The sequence below is a fragment of the Schistocerca nitens genome, chromosome 2 (genome assembly GCF_023898315.1).
Source record: "Schistocerca nitens isolate TAMUIC-IGC-003100 chromosome 2, iqSchNite1.1, whole genome shotgun sequence".
Taxonomy (NCBI): Eukaryota; Metazoa; Arthropoda; class Insecta; order Orthoptera; family Acrididae; genus Schistocerca; species Schistocerca nitens.
This window is the reverse complement of record NC_064615.1, coordinates 461,884,116-461,899,340: the sequence shown is the minus strand read 5'-3', so window position 1 is coordinate 461,899,340 and position 15,225 is coordinate 461,884,116. Positions and strand designations below refer to the sequence as shown.

Below are 15,225 nucleotides of genomic sequence, written 5' to 3'. Positions count from 1 at the left end.
CCCTGCAAGTCTTTGACAGAGGAACTGTAACAGTTCAGGTGTATTGGGACATTTTGCACCAGTATGTCCACCCATTCAGGGGTGCAGTGGATCCCACCTTCCTCCTGATGGATGATAACGCACGGCCCTACCGAGCTACCATCGTGGAGGAGTACCTTGAAACAGAAGATATCAGGCGAACAGAGTGGCCTGCCTGTTCTCCAGACCTAAACCCTATCGAGCACGTCTGGGATGTTCTCGATCGACGACACTTCAGGAGCTCCGACAGGCACTAGTGCAAGAATGGGAGGCTATACCCCAGCAGCTGCTCGACCACCTGATCCAGAGTATGCCAACTCGTTGTGCGACTTGTGTACGTGTGCATGGTGATCATATCCCATATTGATGTCGGGGTACATGCGCAGGAAACAGTGGCGTTTTGTGGCGCATGTGTTTCGGGACGGTTTTCTCAACTTATCACCAATTCCGTGGACTTACAATCTGTGTTGTGTGTGTTCGCTAAGTGCCTATGCTATTAGCGCCAGTTTTTTGTAGTGCCTCTTTGTGTGGCACCACATTCTGCAATTATCCTTAATTTATGAGCATGAGTGTAGCTGCAGTAACAGATCTAACAACTGTGCCAGACACTTTTTGTCTTATATAGACGCTGCCAACCGCAGCGCCGTATTCTGACTTTTTACATACCTCTGTATGTGATACGCTTGCCTGTAACAGTTTTTTTCGCGCTTCAGTATACTTTGTAGGTGTGACTGGTGTCGTTTTGAAGTACGTAACTGCATTGTTATTTTGACGTGGGAGGCGGGCAGTGAGCGGCGCGTGTCTTTGGTGTGCAGATGGCGCCGGAACGGTGCGCGCAGTGCGGCGGCGAGGCGAGCCAGCGCTGCGGGGGCTGCCAGCAGGTGTTCTACTGCTGCAGGGACCACCAGCGGGCGCACTGGAGCACTCACCGCCCGCTCTGCAGGCCCTTCAAGGTCAGTCCCGCCACTGTCGTCCCTCACACCATCACTCCTGAACCAAGTTACCAGGCAGCCGATACCCACAAAAAATTCAAGTTTTGACTTTAGATTGCAAAAGATGTAACGCTCCTGCTTTTAAAGTGGCGAAAGGTAAACGAAATTTTGTTTACGTCTGAATACGTGGTATCGTTGACTAAATAAAATTTTTGTCAGGTTTGTAGCCCTAGTGTTAAACTGGTATGCATCCACCAACTTTCGGTGGCGACTCCTCCGCAACTGTCAAGTGGTAATTGACTATCGCCGGCCGCTGTGGCAGAGCGGTTCTAGGCGCTTCAGTCCGGAACCGCGCTGCTGCTACAGTCGCAGGTTCGAATCCTGCCTCGGGCATAAATGTGCGTGATGTCCTTAGGTTACTTCGGTTTAAGTAGTTCTAAGTCTAGGGACTGATGACCTTAGATGTGTCCGCGGCTCGTGGTCTTGCGGTAGCGTTCTCCTTTCCCGCGCACGGGGTCCCGGGTTCGATTCCCGGCGGGGTCTGCCTCGAGATGACTTGGTATTGTGCGTCTTTCATCATCATTTCATCCTCATTCACTCGCAAGTCGCCGTAGTGGCGTTAAAGAACTTGTGGAGCGGCGGCCGAACCGCCCCGCGAGGGATCTCCGGGCCACCAATGGCATACGCTCATTACGTTACCTTAGATGTTAAGTCCTATAGTGCTTAGATCCATTTGAACCATTTGAATTGACTGCTGTGTGGTTGGTGGCCTTGTCCATATAGGGTGTAAATATATAACTGATTGCGAAGTACCAGATAAGTGCGCGGAAGTCGACAAAGAGTTTGATACGACACACTTGTGGTCTATCAAGCCGTGAAAGGACGTCAAATACTCCTACAAAAACTACCTAAGATACAGTGCATGCGCGCCGCGTCAAATTTTTAATATTCTCTCGCCCTGTTATGTAACTGGCTCAGACGTGCACTCAAAAATGATAAAAATAACATTTGAGCAAAAATTATGTAGTAATTTTATTAATTTTAACACTGTTTTCTTTCACATTAACATACAGTAACAGGCTACATAATGCTCTTTATTAGTTCAAAAACGACGCGTTTCAAATGGGTAGCGCATCATCATGTTATCTGGAACTACAATAGAAAATGGTCTTATTAAATAACCTGGCGTTATTTTCACTACTTTACTCAAAAGTTAAGACAAAAACGTAAATATATAACATGAAAAGGATAGCTTATCATGTATAAAAGCTTGTAGTTCCTACCAAAAAGAATTCATCAAGTACGCCTAAAACACTCAGTAGCCCACCGTGAAGAACACCGTCGAAGACGGTATAAAAACCACCTAAAATAAACCTACAGAAGGATACTTAGTGCAACTGTCGATTTACCTCGTACCTTGTGGGTCACGCTCATAAGCTGAAAACATGATCCCGGAAGTATGCGCTGGGGACCAATATGCGCTCACAGTCAGTAATTATGGAATCGGAAGCGACCCATGGGGTTACTAAAGCTAACACGCACTATGTGGCGCCAAATGCGGTTACAAAGCTATCAGTAGAAAATGATTGTAGCAGAGAGAAAGGAATTCTCATAAGCGAACTAGACCCACGTAAAAATAGGAAATAAAATGTATAGATATTATTAAAGAATGCTGTCCAATAAAAGAGGTAAGGGTTGTAAGTATGCGAACGTAGTACAGTTAAACAGAAAAAAATTAGAAACAAGATAAAGAAATGTGGCAGAGCTTCATACAGCAATAAACATAGTTGGGAACCTGATATACAATAATAAGATAAAGTAAAAAGAATTATGCAGTACAATATCTAAACGGAAACTTCCCTAATGAAAATGATACACGGCACTTTGTTCCAGGGTCTTCAGTTTATGGGAGTGGTTTTATTCTATGGTGCTATGACAGATGACTCACTTCACGCTACGTAAATCAACGGTTACGCTTTTTAAGTACACTGATAAGACAAAACATTATGACCACCGTGAAGTTGGATGCCGTCTGGTAGTGTCGCCAGCACGTGATGCGGTACCAAAAGCATCTAAGCAGAGCAAATCCAGACGGGGCATCACCCCGAAGATATGGCCTGCAAATGGGGAAACCCATTGAGATAAGCGACTTTGACAATGGGCAGATTATTCATGATAGCTATATCGGGTCTCCAGCCAAAACATAATGTCATCTTGAGACAATATTTCGGCAGTCCACCTGATCATCATCTTCAGGTGAGTAAGCCGTCGCACTTACTCGACGGAGCTGAAATTTGTGATTTCAGTTCCCCATCTGGGGTGGGCTGGCAGCAGCATAGGTGCTGCTCTTCAGCCGAGAGATGTTACAAGTGTACAGGAAGACATTTAAAAAAATAAAAAGGAGAAACATTTGTGAACATAGACATAAACAAGGGGGAACGTAATGGGAGAAACTATACAAAAGAAAGGGGTGACTGTAAAATGGAAATTAAAAACAAAAAAAAATATTTTGCACAAAAAACCACACACTGTGAGTATTAAAAGACACAAGTCCAAGTATGGCAGGAGCACAACAAGTCGCAGAACAATTAAAACAGCCACACAATGGGCAGTGCAGCATGGAAAAACCATGGATAACAAAACTATATGCAAGTCGTGCACACGATTAAAAACCACACACTTTACGACACTGTAGAACTACACCGAAACGAACACTGATGCAGCACACTCGATTATGAATAAGAAACTTGGAGGATCTGCCAGTGGAGGGGAGACAGGGAGAAGGGAGTAGGGAGTGGGAAGGGGAAGGGGCAGTGCAAGAAAGGGGGTAGAGAAGGGGGAAGGCAGGATGGGGTGGGTGGCACACCGAAGGGGGCTGGGGAGGGAAAGATGGGAGAGGGAAACAGCAGAGGAGGGAGTGCCGAGACTCAGGGGGGAAAGGGGAAAAATCGCTCAGGTGGAAGGAGGGAATTAGAAATTGGGGGCTCTGGGGAGGGGCAGAAACAAGGCCGGGCTACAGTTGGTAAGAAGGGTAGACATCACGGCGAAGTTCATCACCCAGGAGGGAGAGGTGCTGGAAATTGCCGTTATGGAGGATATGGAAGATGTGGTTGTAGAAAGAGGGTGGGATACAACGATAGAGGCGCCACAATGAGCGGAGGAGGAAGGAGGACACGAGGGGGTGGGGACATTAAGCCTGCAGACAGTGTAAAGGATGTGGATATGCTGGAGGAAAAGGAGGAGGTGGGGGAAGGGGATGAGTTCGTACAGAATCCATGTGGGGGATGGAAGGCGGATATGGAATGCAAGGTGGAGTGCGTGGCGTTCAAGGATTTGGATGGCCTTATAAAAGCGGGGGGAGAGGGGGGAGGGGCACTGAGATCCAGGCAACGATGGCATAACAGAGCATAGGACGGATGAAATCAAACACGCAGCCTATACGACCACCGTGCATGCGCCAACATAACTGACCTCTAGTGCAAAGCACGACAGCGCACTGGTGGTGAAAACTCACGGAAACGATAAATCGACATCAAACACTCTTGACACCTTATGATGACTGAAACAAAGACAGTTGTTTTTAACTTCAAACAAAACAGTGTTCCAACTCTTACTTACAGGGTAACTCTTATCTCTGTTTATAATATTGTAAGACAGTTGGTTTTCAATGGCTTCTTTCACTACACAGTCCCAAAACGCGTCGCAAGGGCGACCACTTGCATCTCATCGTACTACGTTTTACGTCCTTCAGTTACATAATGTTCCGCAACTGCAGATTTTTGTGGCTGAAATAAACGCATGGTACGATGGTGCTCCATGTGTCGATCCTGGACCGTACGAATCGTTTGCCGAATATAGGCTTTCCGGCAAAGGCAGAGAGTTTTGTAGAATCCGGGCTTCCTCAAACCCAAATCATCTTCACTGAGCCCAGAAGCGCTTTAGTCTTACCTACCGGACGGAATACACTTTAATATCAAATCTCTTTAAAATTCTTCCTGTTTTGGATGATATGCTTCCCACGAAAGGTAGGAACGCCACCGATTTGCTTGCATCTTCTGTTGGTTCTAATCTGTAGAGCATGACGGATCTGATTGTCGGTATAAACATTCTTCTTGAACACTGCTTTTAGATGATGCAGTTGTGCCAAACTATCTACATGTGAAATGGCATAGGCTCTTTTTACGAATACATGTAGGACTCCTCTGCGCAGGTACGATAGATGACAATTTGATGTATGAAGATTATCGATCTGTATGCTTGGGCTTACGATAAGCGCTGTGTTCTAATGTTACATCATCCTTCCTGTAAACCAAGGCATCTAAAAACGGAAGTTTTCCATTCTTTTCGACTTCCATCGTGAACTGAATATTGGGATGCAGACAATTAAAATGATATAGGAAACTATCCAGAGCATCCCTTCCACGTGGCCATATCATAATCGCATTGTCGACGTATCTCCAAATACAAGTTGGTTTTAAGAACGCCGTCTTCAGTGCCGTATCCTCAAAATCTTCCATAAACAAACTGGTAACTATGAGGATAATGGTCTCCATCGTCACTCCACCAGTTTGTTCAAATTATTTGTCATTAAATAAAAAATACTTCGACGTCGATACATGGCGACAAAGCTTAATTGTTTCTTCATCCAATTTCTATTGCCAATTTTCTGTTGTAGTTCCAGATAACCTCATAATGCCCTAATCGGTTGAAAAACGTAATTTTTTTACCAATAAAAAGCACTGTGCAACCTGGGACCCTCTTTTATTGTTAATCACGTTATAAGGTTGTTGTACCCCGCGCTCCGCAATGGACTGGTATAAATTTTACTATTTTGTTTCACTGGCCTTCTTACTAAGACGTGACTGTCCCCGTTGGGTTTAAGCTAAGATCTAATGGAAAAATTTAGTTGGTTTTTTCATAATTTGTTCACAGGTCTTTCTCTTTCCTTATCCCCGCAGGAAAGATGAACTTACTAATGTTAGCGAAAGTAGGTAACATTAGAGGGCGAGACGACATTACAAATCTCGTACTGTCCGCATGCGTTGTAGCTAAGATGGCTTTTGTAGGCTAGTCTCAGGATTTTTCCTAACATGATAGATCACAAACGAATTAACTTCCCGACATATTTTGCATATTTCCACTGAATAATGACATACACAATAATTTTCTGGGGCAACTCACTACTTAGAAAATCCTGACTGCCCAAAAGCGAGCAGTAAGAATAATATGTGGTGTTCATCCACGGATGAACCTCCTCAAGGAGCTAAGCATTTCAACTGTGCCATCACAATACATGTATTCGTTAATGAAATACGTCGTAAATAATCCATCGCAATACCATAGGTAAAAATGACCTTTACTATCCATTATTAACGGTGACAGTGGCTCGGAAAGGAGTTCAATATGCAGCAACAAAAATATTTGATCTTTTGTCCAATAACATAAAATGTCTGACAAGTAGCAAAGCAAGTTTTAAATCCAACCTAAAAACATATCTTCGGGATTGTTCCATTATTCTATTTAAAAACTGGTATTGTGTAAAAAAAAGTAAATAAATGAATCGTGTTTAAGTGTAGTTGCGTAAGTAGGACTAAAAACATGTGTTTATTAATACTGATGACGCATACATCTCCTGTAAACTGACTTGTTCCACATCATTTCGAAAAGAAAATCTTTCGAATGATCTATGGACTATGTAACTAAGTAAGAAATCTTTAACGTAAGTGTTGGTCTCGACTTGACCTACACCACTCTGGTACGTTGTAAACAGTTATCATATACACCCTGTATACAGGGTGTCCCATTTACCTTGACCAGCTCGAATAACTTTTAATCGAGAAGAAAAATAAAAACTCTTTCACGCGAAAGTTGTCTTGCTACCAGAGGGGACAATAAACTGAATGACTGCCTTTCTTGTAACTTCGTTCCTTGCCAAGACATGAAGAGCAGTTGAGAGGCACCCACATGCCTTGCTCATACTGTGGCACCAAGCAGTCAGGCCTGCAAGATGAGTGGTCTGCCAAGCGAGTGGATTTATTTTTATTTCTCGAGTAAAATCAATGGCTGATTATGAGCTCTAGTACCCACAATTAAGCTGCAAATTATTCTCCTGTTTGAATATTACGCAACGGAAACGGATATCGCACATCTGACTATTAGGAATTTACACAGCACTGATTGTTCACTACGCTCTGGCAATACCACATTTTCTTTCTTACCCAACGGCTTTGATCAACACGTGGCCATCGCACTGAATATGAATGACTACACACTATTCGAAGAACAAGGCCACCAATCTTTTCCTTTTCACTATCTTTTTTTTTACTCTGATAAATTCTATTATGATTAAAAGATAACCTAAACACACCATTACATTTTATACAACAATCACACATGAGAAACTCCGCCCAGTGGGCATGGCTTTACATTGGTGATTCTCTATCTTATGGTCTCGTAATTATCTAACACTACAGTGCATTTTCTGGATAGGATGGTGGATCTTTTGCTATATGTCACACTTCGATTTTCACACCCACCATCACGAAAATTTACTCCAGACCGAGCGGTACAAAAAGCAACCGGCATAACCCACTGACTCTGAACCTGTTTTGCTACTCTCCCATGCAAACCACACATGTACATGAAATACATCACATTGGCAACATAGAATACATCACAAAGAATAGTAACGTTAGAATCACTTCACTTTCAGCTCTCCCACTTCAATTAGTATTCATCCCAGTTTCATATGGCACTGCCCCACTTCGTAGCTTTTCTTTCCTACTACGAACTCTGGAGGATATATGCAGGTTCGAATCCTGCCTCGGGCATGGATGTGTGTGATGTCCTTAGGTTCGTTAGGTTTAAGTAGTTCTAAGTTCTAGGGGACTGATGACCACAGATGTTAAGTCCCATAGTGCTCAGAGCCATTTGAACCATTTTTTTGATATATGCACGTCTTCCTGTGCAATGCAAGCCAAGTGGCGTTGCTGGCTAGACGACTGACACACCTTGCTTCTCTGTCAGAGTATTAGAGTTTGAATCTAGCGTCACACGGAAACATAACACGCAAAGTAATATTAAGATCATATTCATCACACACGCGAGTCCTCAACTGATACCTTGGATGAGTGCTTCTCTTTATCCTTTGTCTCATACACAGATTGCGACTCACACAGTACTCACCACGTGGAAGTGCTCGTCTCTAATTTCAAGTCCTGCACACGCCATTTCTTAAATATTTCCAACTTATAGTACACACGCCAGTAATTCAGCTTAACTTTAGCACTCGCAAGTATTTCAACTTAGTACTAGCACTCGCAAGTATTTAAACTTATTGCTACACATGGTTTCATTGTGACCGTTGGTCACTTCCGAAGATTACTACGATCCCCTTAATATAACCTGCCTGTCATTTAATTCTCCCCCCAAAAGTTCGTGAAATAGGGAAATAATTATTCCAAACTACTCTTAAGTATTTCACATGTATACCATTCTCTCCACTCTTTTGTCTTTACGGAGCACACCTAAGACAGGTCTTACCAACAAACGATCCAGCGGCAGAGTGCTGAAACATGGCCGTTCTTCAGGTCATCTCGCACCTCCGCCAAGGTGGGGGAGCACCATGCTACTGTATTGGTCAGCCACATTTCAGGCGCTCAAAGCTCCGGTAAATTTCATCTCTTTGGTTCCACCAAACGTGACCAAAGGACCATCTCAAAGATGATCATATATTGCACATTCACTATCTGCGGTTAGCAGACGACCACACATTCATTCATTTCACAGATGTCACTTAATTGGATGTAGGGATTTATTTTGTGAGAGTGCACATGTGATCAATTAAATAAATAAATTGTCCTTCTTTCCTACACTGGTATCCGGGCTCAGTGTATTAAGTGAAACTGAGTTATTATTACAAAAAATATGTTGTTCTGACAAGAATAACGAAGAATGTTGTACCTATTTTCAATGTCGGGCAGTACTGTACCCTTTCACAGTGCGTCTTTTTTAATTGCACCCCATGTTTTTTTATTGTACCATTGAATTTCACTTCTCGAGTCCTATTCAGGAACTGTCACAGTGAACCATTCATGTAAACATGAAGCTAGTAAAATGTAATACAAAACGACTTTGACTTTACTGTACCAGGACGTAGTGCAGGTACCCGTGGAAATATAACTCTTTCACTCGCAGGAGTTGATCGTAAACAAACGGAAACACAAGGAAAATGCACATCAGACACTCAGTCAATTGTAGTTCTGCTTAGATCAGTACAATTCCTATTCCCTTTTCGTAGGTGTACGAAGTGTACCCGTGGGCGGAGCTTGTGCAGTACGCATTTCTGCCACTAGACGTGCATAGCGCAACTCATTGCCAGTTCAGTGCCGGCTGTGTTGTCGACTTGGCCTGTTCTATTCATCTGCAATTGATTGTTTTTGCTAGCGCTGTTTTCTTCCTGTTTCGTTTTTTTTTTTTTATGATGGCAAGATTAAGTGAACAACGTGCCGCTGTGAAATTTTGTTTTCTACATGGTAAAAAGGTTGCTGAAACCTTTTTAATGTTGAAAACAGCTTACCAAGATGATGCTATGGGAAAAACTCAAGTGTCCGAGTGGTTTGCTCGATTTAAAAATGGCGACATGTTGACTGATGACAGACCTCGTTCTGGACGTCCAACAACTGCCTGGAACGAAGAAAATAAGGAAAAATTCGAGAGGTTGTGCTCACAGACCGTCGACAGACAACTGAATAACTGTCAGAGATTGCGCAACAGTGTTCGTCAGAAAAGACCCGATTTAGTGCAGACAGGAGACTGGTTCTTTTACCACGACAACGCACCTGGACACACACGCATTTCTGTTAGACACTTTTGCCTAAAAATGGCGTGGTTTCGCTGCCCCACCGATTTGACACTACTGAAGAGTAAAAAAAAGGGGAAGGAGCTGTCATGCATTTCTAAATATGACTACAAAAAATGTTTCGAACAGTGGAGGCATTGGTAGGACAAATGTAATGGAGAGTGTTAAGGTTGTTTTGTAAACAATTTGAAAATAAGTCGCTTTTAAAAAATAATTCCTGTTTTTTTGGGTACCCCTCGTACATTTTACTCACACAAACGTTCAACTGAAGACTGTTGACTGAATGACCGGTGTGTATTTTGCATGCGTTGCCTGCCCCCCACCCACACCTTTTTTTTTTTTTTTTTTTTTTTTTTTTTTTTTTTACTGTCAACTCTAGCAAAGGGACAAGTAACGTTACCCCGGGTATCTGGTGCGATGTATGCTAGTACAGGAGAGTCAAAATCAGTTTTGTGTTACCTTTTTAATAACGTCACATTTTCATGAATGGTACACTGTGCCGGCCGCGGTGGTCTAGCGTTTCTGGCGCTGCAGTCCGGAACCGCGGGACTGCTACGGTCGCAGGTTCGAATCCTGCCTCGGGCATGGGTGTGTGTGATGTCCTTAGGTGAGTTAGGTTTAAGTAGTTCTAAGTTCTAGGGGACTTATGACCTAAGATGTTGAGTCCCATAGTGCTCAGAGCCATTTGAACCATTTTTTGGTACACTGTGAGAAGTTTCTGAATAGGTCTTGAGGAGATAAATTGGATTTCCGAATAAAGAATTTAGGTTGATAATCAAAAAAGACGTACTGTGTTCACTCTTCTAACGAACGAAGTTTCAAGATAGGTTAATGTTCCCCTGATAAAGTAAACAACATTTCCTTAATACATTTTTCATTTTGATTCTGGACAAAGAGTTATTTGGAATTGTCAAGATAAATGGGACACCCAGAATAGACGTGGTACTGGCTGTAAAGTCACCGGTGCTCATTGCCGTATAAGAAGGTATTTCCGTCTTGCATCTCCTGTAATCACTTCAACCCCACGAACGTTGGACTTCATGATGTGCAAAGCGTAAATCGCCGTCTTTATTAATGTCATTACTCGACAGTTTGATCACCACAGCGTCGTTATCCCAGAAACAGCCTTCGTGATGATATACCTGTAACTGGACACAGTTTTATTTTCGTTTTCCAGTTGATGTTCAGCTGATGTGACAGTTGATGTTTAGGATAGCGTAAGCACAGACGCCTGTCGTATTCAAACACTCTCCCGTGGTGCTCGCGGTCGTCCGACGTAGTGCTGTCCAAGCTTACGTGGTATTCTGTAAACGCCGAGAGTTCTGAGGTCTACATCATCTGCCACAGGCCTCGCGAGTTGATTTATTTTAGTTGGAAGTGTGAAGATTGACTTGAAGTTACGTCTCGTCAGCGCCAGCGAGAATTAGCGGACTGCATTAGCTAATAAATATTAAACTAGCGAATCAGTGTTAATAGAGATTGTCTTTAAAAAATAATTCATTTTGCTGACTGAACCATGTTCGACCTCTCGCCTCTTTCACTCGACAGAAAATTTCATTTAATTGCAATTTTATCAAATAAATAAATGGTTCCAGACCGTGGCTTTTATATGAAATACGTTGTTGATGATGTACAACAATCAGCCAAAAATTGGTCTCAGGTTACTTTACGCAAAAAGTACCGCTACCGGTTCGAATTGATATATTTCATAATCAGTCGACTTTCATGCTTTCGTCAAAACATATGATGCGTTGGTTTACTGGAGAGCTGCCCTAGGATGAACAATGATTCACAGTTACAGACGTGTTATAAAGATGGCTGCGCTACAGGTTGGTGTTAGAATTCAGTTTACTTGAAATGTCTGTATGGAGCATTTGTTTTCACAGTTAACTTCCAATGAATCATATTCGCAAAGTTGATTGTACACTACTGGCCATTAAAATTGCTACACCACGAAGATGACGTGCTACAGACGCGAAATTAACCAACAGGAAGAAGATGCTGTGATATGCAAATGATTAGCTTTTCAAAGCATTCGCACAATGTTGGCGCCGGTGGCGACACCTAAACTTGCTCACGTCAGGAAAGTTTCCAACCGATTTCTCATACACAAACAGCAGTTGACCGGCGTTGCCTGGTGAAACGTTGTTGTGATGCCTCGTGTACGGAGGGGTCGGATTGTAGCCTATCGCGATTGCGGTTTATCGTATCGCGACATTGCTGCTCGCGTTGGTCGAGATCCAATGACTGTTAGCAGAATATGGAATCGGTGGGTTCAGGAGGGTAATACGGAACGCCGTGCTGCATCCCAACGGCCTCGTATCACTAGCAGTCGAAATGACAGGCATCTTATCCGCATGGCTGTAACAGATCGTGCAGCCACGTCTCGAACCCTGAGTCAACAGATGGGGTCGTTTGCAAGACAACAACCATCTGCGCGAACAGTTCGACAACGTTTGCAGCAGCATGGACTACCAGCTCGGATACCATGGCTGCGGTTACCCTCGACACTGCATCACAGACAGGAGCGCCTGCGATGTACTCAACAACGAACCTGGGTGCACGAATGACAAAACGTCATTTTTTCGGATGAATCCAGTTTCTGTTTACAGCATCATGATGGTCGCATCCGTGAACGCACATTGGAAGCGTGTATTCGTCATCGCCATACTGGCGTATCACCCGACGTGATGTTATGGGGTGCCATTGGTTACACGTCCGGTCACCTCTTGTTCGCATCGACGGCACTTTGAACAGTGGACGTTACATTTCAGATGTGTTACGACCCGTGGCTCTACCATTCATTCGATCCCTGCAAAACCTTACATTTTAACAGGATAATGCACGACCGCATGTTGCAGGTCCTGTACGGGGCTTTCTGGATACAGAAAATGTTCGACTGCTGCCCTGGCCAGCACATTCTCGAGATCTCTCACCAACCGATTGTCAATGGTGGCCGAGCAACTGGCTCGTCACAATACGCCAGTCACTACTCTTGATGAACTGAGGTATCGTGTTGATGCTGCATGGGCTGCTATACATGTAGACGCCATTCAAGCTCTGTTTGACTCAACGCCCAGGCGTATCAAGGCCGTTATTAATGCCAGAGGTGGTTGTTCAGGGTACTGATTTCTCAGGAGCTATGCCCCCAAATTGCGTGAAAATGTAATCACATGTCAGTTCTAGTATAATATATTTGTCCAATGAATACTCGTTTATCATCTGCATTTCTTCTTGGTGTAGCAATTTTAATGGCCAGTAGTGTATTTTCACCACCACATACGTCGATTTGCATTATTAAACATTTTAGTTTTGTCACAAAACGAATTTCCAATGTGCACTCCATGTTTTGACTCACAGCATTTGAAAGCAAATAAAGAATTTATAGGGTACGTGACTGTCAAAGATGCTGCGATAGAGTGGTACTAAGATATGGCATTTTGGGAAAGGAAATGTAAATTAATGTTGCGTTAAGTAGAAAAAAAGTATTTTACATGAAATATAGGGACTTAAACGCAGATATATGGGATTTTGTGAATGACAAAGTTACGGACATATTTTACAAAACGATCGAAAAACAATTTCGTATAAAAAAGTATAGGAAGTTCTTACTTGCATCAGAACAGTGATGTGGTAGTACATTAAAATTTATTCGCATTTAGTGCCACGAATAATATTCACTATTGTAGATACATACAATATTACAAGACTCTTATTTGATCTGCAGGTGGGTGTGGAAACATTGTTTGTATTGGAGTGTGGGGAAACACTTTCTGGAAATATTTCGGGAAAAGAATATTAGCCAACTCTGTCTGCTCATTAAGGTTATTATCAGGGGAACTGGTTTTGTATCTGTATGTGAGTATGTGTATTTATATTTCTTCTAACAAATTTACAGTGACTGCTTTTTCTGTAAAATGTAATATTTCCATGATGCGCGCAAAGTTTTTACGAATAGTTTTCTGCAGTAAAGTAGATTTGTTCAAGTTACCAAACCTTAAAACATCGAGATGTTCTTTGCAATTAATCTCAAAACTTTTGCTATCTGGACTTGTGTCTATCTGACTTGGTGATGGAGCCTTGGAATGATTCACACCACGAATCACTGTTTGCAGTAATTATTTACTATTAGCAGAGAGGCTGATTTTAATATTCTTCTTTTTTTAATTGTGTTTGCTATTTGGTATGTGCTCTTTTAGAATTTTCTGTGACACAGTTGATAGGAACATTGTAATAGGAAAAACACTAGCTTTAAAATCAGCCTAGTTGGCTCCGACCTCCATTTATTTAGGAGGATTATTTGCAGTGTAATTTGTACGCTGAAAAGAAAACCCCTTCTCCCAGCATGCGGAAATTGGCAAAGGTGACTACTACAGCGTACAGGCCAACATACATGGGCGACTAGCAAATACACTATGTGATCAAAAGTATCCGGACACCTGGCTCAAAATGACTTACAAGTCATTTCAGTAAAGCTGGAAATCAATATGGTGTTGGCCCACCCTTAGCCTTGATGAAAGCTTCCACTCTCTCAGGCATACGTTCAATCAGGTGCTGTAAGGTGTCTTGGGGAATGGCAGCTCATTCTTCACGGAGTGCTGCACTGAGGAGAGGTATCGATGTCGGTCGGTGAGGCCTGGCACGAAGTCGGCGTTACAAAACACTCCAAAGGTGTTCTATAGGATTCAGGTCAGGACTCTGTGCAGGCCAGTCCATTACAGGGATGTTATTGTCTTGTAGCCACCACAGGTCGTGCATTATGGACAGGTGCTCGTACGCGTTGAAATGTGCAATCGCCATTCCCGAATTGCTCTTCAACAGTGGGAACCAAGAAGCCGGCCTCGGTGGCCGTGCGGTTCTAGGTGCTTCAGTCCGGAACCGCGTGACTGCTACGGTCGCAGGTTCGAATCCTGCCTCAGGCATGGGTGTGTGTGATGTCCTTAGGTTAGTTAGGTTTAATTAGTTCTAAGTTGTAGAGGACTGATGACCTCAGATGTTAAGTCCCATAGTGCTCAGAGCCATTTGAACCATTTTTTTTTTAACCAAGAAGGTGCTTAAAACATCAATGTAGGCCATCCTGTGGCAGTGCCACGCAAAGCAACAAGGGGTGAAAGCCTCCTCAATGAAAAACACGACCACACCATAATACCACCGCCTCCGAATTTTACTGTTGGTACTATACACACTGGCAGATGACGTTCACCGGGCATTCGGCATACCCACACCCTGGCATCGGATCGCCATATTGTGTACCGTGATTCGTCACTTCATACAACGTTTTTCCACTGTTCAGTCGTCCAATGTTTACGCTCCTTGCACCAAGCGAGGCGTCCTTTGGCATTTACCGGCATGATGTGTGGCTTATGAGCAGCCGCTTGACCATGAAATCGAAATTCTCGCACTTCCCGCCTAACT

The 15,225-nt window shown here is 43.2% G+C and overlaps 1 protein-coding gene across 1 annotated transcript in view; it reads left to right on the top strand.

Annotated features, from left to right (window-relative positions):
* Positions 1 to 15,225, top strand: part of LOC126235093 (SET domain-containing protein SmydA-8) — a 349,448-nt gene that overhangs the window by 107,369 nt on the left and 226,854 nt on the right. The window contains exon 2 of the mRNA XM_049943826.1: positions 834 to 971. Coding sequence (XP_049799783.1) covers positions 834 to 971 — 138 coding nt within the window. The remainder of the gene's footprint in view (positions 1 to 833; positions 972 to 15,225) is intronic.